The 3,443-nt window shown below is 44.5% G+C and overlaps 1 protein-coding gene across 1 annotated transcript in view; it reads left to right on the top strand.

Annotated features, from left to right (window-relative positions):
- The window catches only part of TRIM4 (tripartite motif containing 4), a 32,051-nt gene continuing 28,608 nt past the window's right edge, over window positions 1–3,443 (top strand). The window contains exon 1 of the mRNA XM_011943852.1: window positions 1–209. Coding sequence (XP_011799242.1) covers window positions 174–209 — 36 coding nt within the window. The 5' untranslated portion in view covers window positions 1–173. The remainder of the gene's footprint in view (window positions 210–3,443) is intronic.

Genomic DNA, 3,443 nt, shown 5'->3' with positions numbered 1-3,443 from the left:
GACCCAACTGGGCCCTGGCCAGGCTGACGGAGAAGACGCGGCGCCGGCGCCTGGGCCCCGTGCCCCCGGGCCTTTGCAGCCGCCACTGGGAGCCGCTGCGGCTCTTCTGCGAGGAAGACCAGCGGCCCGTGTGCCTGGTATGCAGGGAGTCCCAGGAGCACCAGACCCACGCCATGGCACCCATCGACGAGGCCTTCGAGAGCTACCGGGTGAGCTGGCTGTCTCTGTGACTATGACGGGGCTGCCAGTATTGCCCGATAAAGTTTACTTAATTCTCCTAAAAGAGCCACGAAGTGGCCGTCATTCCTACTGGAAGCATGAAAAGCCCCTGAAACTCAAAGAAGTTAAGCAACACGAATTTCAGAGCTGAGGTTAAAACTGGAATGAGAGGAGGGGAGGTACAAGCCTCAGCAATTATTGTGCAGAATTTTCAAGAAACTGGCCCTTGGGGAGCTCCTAATAAAGAAAAACATACTGAGAGGGTGTGTGCCGCTGCTGTCCAATAGCAACCACATAAGTAATTTAAGATCTTTCTAGTAAGATGAAACGAGGTGACGTTAAATTTAATAATGTATTTTATTTAATCTGATTACCCCAAATATTCAAAGTTGAGATGAAAATTATCAATGAGTTTTTTTTTTTTTCCCCCGAGACGGAGTCTCGCTTTGTTGCCCACGCTGGAGCACAGTGGCGTGATCTTGGCTCATTGCCACATCCGCCTCCAGGGTTCAAGCAATTCTCCTGTCTCAGCCTCCCGAGTAGCTGGGACTACAGGCGCCCGCCACCTCACCCGGTTAATTTTTGTTTTTTAGTAGAGAGGGGTTTCACCATGTTGGCCAGGCTAGTCTCGAACTCCTGACCTCAAGTGATCCGCCCGGCTTGGCCTCCCATAGTGCTGGGATTATAGGTGTAAGCCACTGCGCCCGGCCTCAATGAGATATTTTATACTCCTTTTTCATAATAGGCCTGAAATTGGTGTGTATTTTACGTTTACAACACGTAGCAGTTTGGAATATCCACATTTCAGGTGCTTGTATGGCTAAATGGATACTGCATTGGACAGTGCCTGTCTGTGTCTGTAAATGTCATAGACCACTGATGATTTGGGAAACGCCTGGCTTGTAATGATGAGGCTGGGTTTTGTTACTAGCTTCCTTCATCAGTTGGGAAAATCATGTAACATTTGAATTTGGGGATTATCTGTCCTGTCTATCTCATGGGTTAAGAAGCTTCAGTTGAATAAATCACTTTACCTTACTCTGCTTCAGCCATACTGGCTTTCTTGCTTTTGTTTCAAGTCTGTTCTCTTTCTCTACCCACATCTATCCTTTAGATCCTTTTAGCTTTTAGCTCGAAGACCTTCCCTGATCATCCTTTCCAGAGTAGCCCCACCCCCTCCCATTACTGATGGTGTAGCTCCAGTGGTCTCCAGCAGAATTGATATGCAGTAAGTACATGAACACACGAATTTATTTATTTATTTTATTATTATTGTTTTTGAGACGGAGTTTCACTCTTGTTGCCCAGGCTGGAGTGCAGTGGTGCGATCTCAACTCACTGCAGCCTCTGCCTCCCAGGTTCAAGTGATTCTCCTGCCTCAGCCTCCTGAGTACCTGGGATTACAGGCGTGCACTACCATGCCTGGCTAATTTTTGTGTTTTTAGTAGAGATGGGGTTTCACCACGTTGGCCAGGTTGGTCTCGAACTCCTGACCTCAGGTGATCCACCCATCTCAGCCTCCCAAAGTGCTGTGAGCCACCGTGCCTACCAGCTACTCCCTTTTTAGGCATGGGCTGCACATAGTGACTTCCCGCTAAACAGTAAAATAGGGGGAAAGGGGGAAGAATAGCTGTACAGGCGAGAAACCCGTCAAATACTACCTCAGCTGGGTGATCAAGGTTAACATCAACAGTGATAAGCAATATTGACAGCATGTACCCTGGATATGATGTGATGATGGTTTTTGTATTTTCCCGTTCTAAAATTTCCATGGGGCTATTCTTTATATTTTCTATTACTTCTCTGAGACTTTTTAACTTTCCATTTGAATAGCTGCTTTATAGTCTTGATAATTTCAACATGTGTGGCAACTTACATTCTGCATCTGTTACTTTTTTTTCCAACGTGAGTTGAGATTTTCCTGGTTCTTCACATGCCAATTAATTTGGATTGTATCCCGGACATTTTGAACGTCATTAGGATGCTCTGGGTCTTGGTTAAGTTTGGTGGAGGATCTTGATATTTATGTTTTAAAAGGTAATTAACCCATTCGGGTTCAAGTCATAAGTTTTGACCAGCCTTCTGAGGTTGTGTTTCCAATGTCAGTTCAGTTTTCAAAGCCTTTGTAGTACTCTTCCGACAGGTCCCACATGGGTGCCACCTAAAGTGTAACCCAGGGTCCTTGGGTTTTTGGGTATGCATGGTGAAAAGTTACCCACTTGTAACTGTTATATCTTGAATTTTTGTTTTAAAAAGTTCCAGGAAGAAGCTCAGCCCAGGAAAAACAAAGACCAGTTGGACCCAGAGACGCCTGAGTTGGAGATGAACTTTGGCCAACTTTCCTCATCACTATACTAAAAATCCTGCCCGAGGAGGAGCTTATTAACCATTTTCTATACATGTGACATATGTAGAAGCATGACCAACAACTGGGACTGCACTGCCTTGACTCCACCTGTACATACAGTGACTCAGCTAACCAGACTAATAAAAGCCATGTTTGCACCGTTGCTCAGGGAGGCAATTCTTTGGGGAATTATTCCCAGTGTCCTCCTTACTTATTGCAAGTAATAAAATCCCCCTGGGAAATCCTCCTTGGTTGTGATCATTGGACTGTCACCTGCCAAGCAATTTAACCCATTCATTGTGTGGGTAATGAAAGGCCAGTCTGGGACATGAGAACTGGGCCCATAGTTCAGTTCTCAAAAGTCTTTGGCATGCAATTTAGGACGAGATTCATCATACCAAAAAAGGGAGATAGTCTCAACAGAATTCTAAAATTACTTAAACATCAGAGGCAGTGTAGAGAAGGCGTACTTGGCGGTGTGGTAGGTTTTCTGACAGAAAACAAAAGATGGATGTAAAATGGAACCAGTCCTTTCTTTCTGAGAATACTGACTGCAGCATTGACCATAGCATGAAGCCAAGCCTATATGGTAAATAAGCTCTTCCTTGGGCAGGATTTTTAGTATAGTGATGAGGAAAGTTGACCAAAGTTCATCTCTCTGAAGTAAGAAATGTAATAAAGGAAACTTTCAGAAATAACAGATCATCTGGAGATGTTGGGCAGTGTATTTGGTAAGTGATAACTACCAGGTATCAATACAATAAGCTTAGTTTGAATACAATAAGCTTAGTTTCTTTTTAAAGAATTTTTCCTGCTCAGTGTTCTCTGAGATCCTTGGATTGGTTTGGTGTCTCACAAATTTTGGAAATTCTCAGCC

This window comes from Colobus angolensis, unplaced genomic scaffold, assembly GCF_000951035.1.
Source record: "Colobus angolensis palliatus isolate OR3802 unplaced genomic scaffold, Cang.pa_1.0 Scaffold222, whole genome shotgun sequence".
NCBI classification, from domain to species: Eukaryota; Metazoa; Chordata; class Mammalia; order Primates; family Cercopithecidae; genus Colobus; species Colobus angolensis.
Note: the sequence above shows the minus strand (reverse complement) of the source record. Positions and strands in the feature narration are given on the sequence as shown.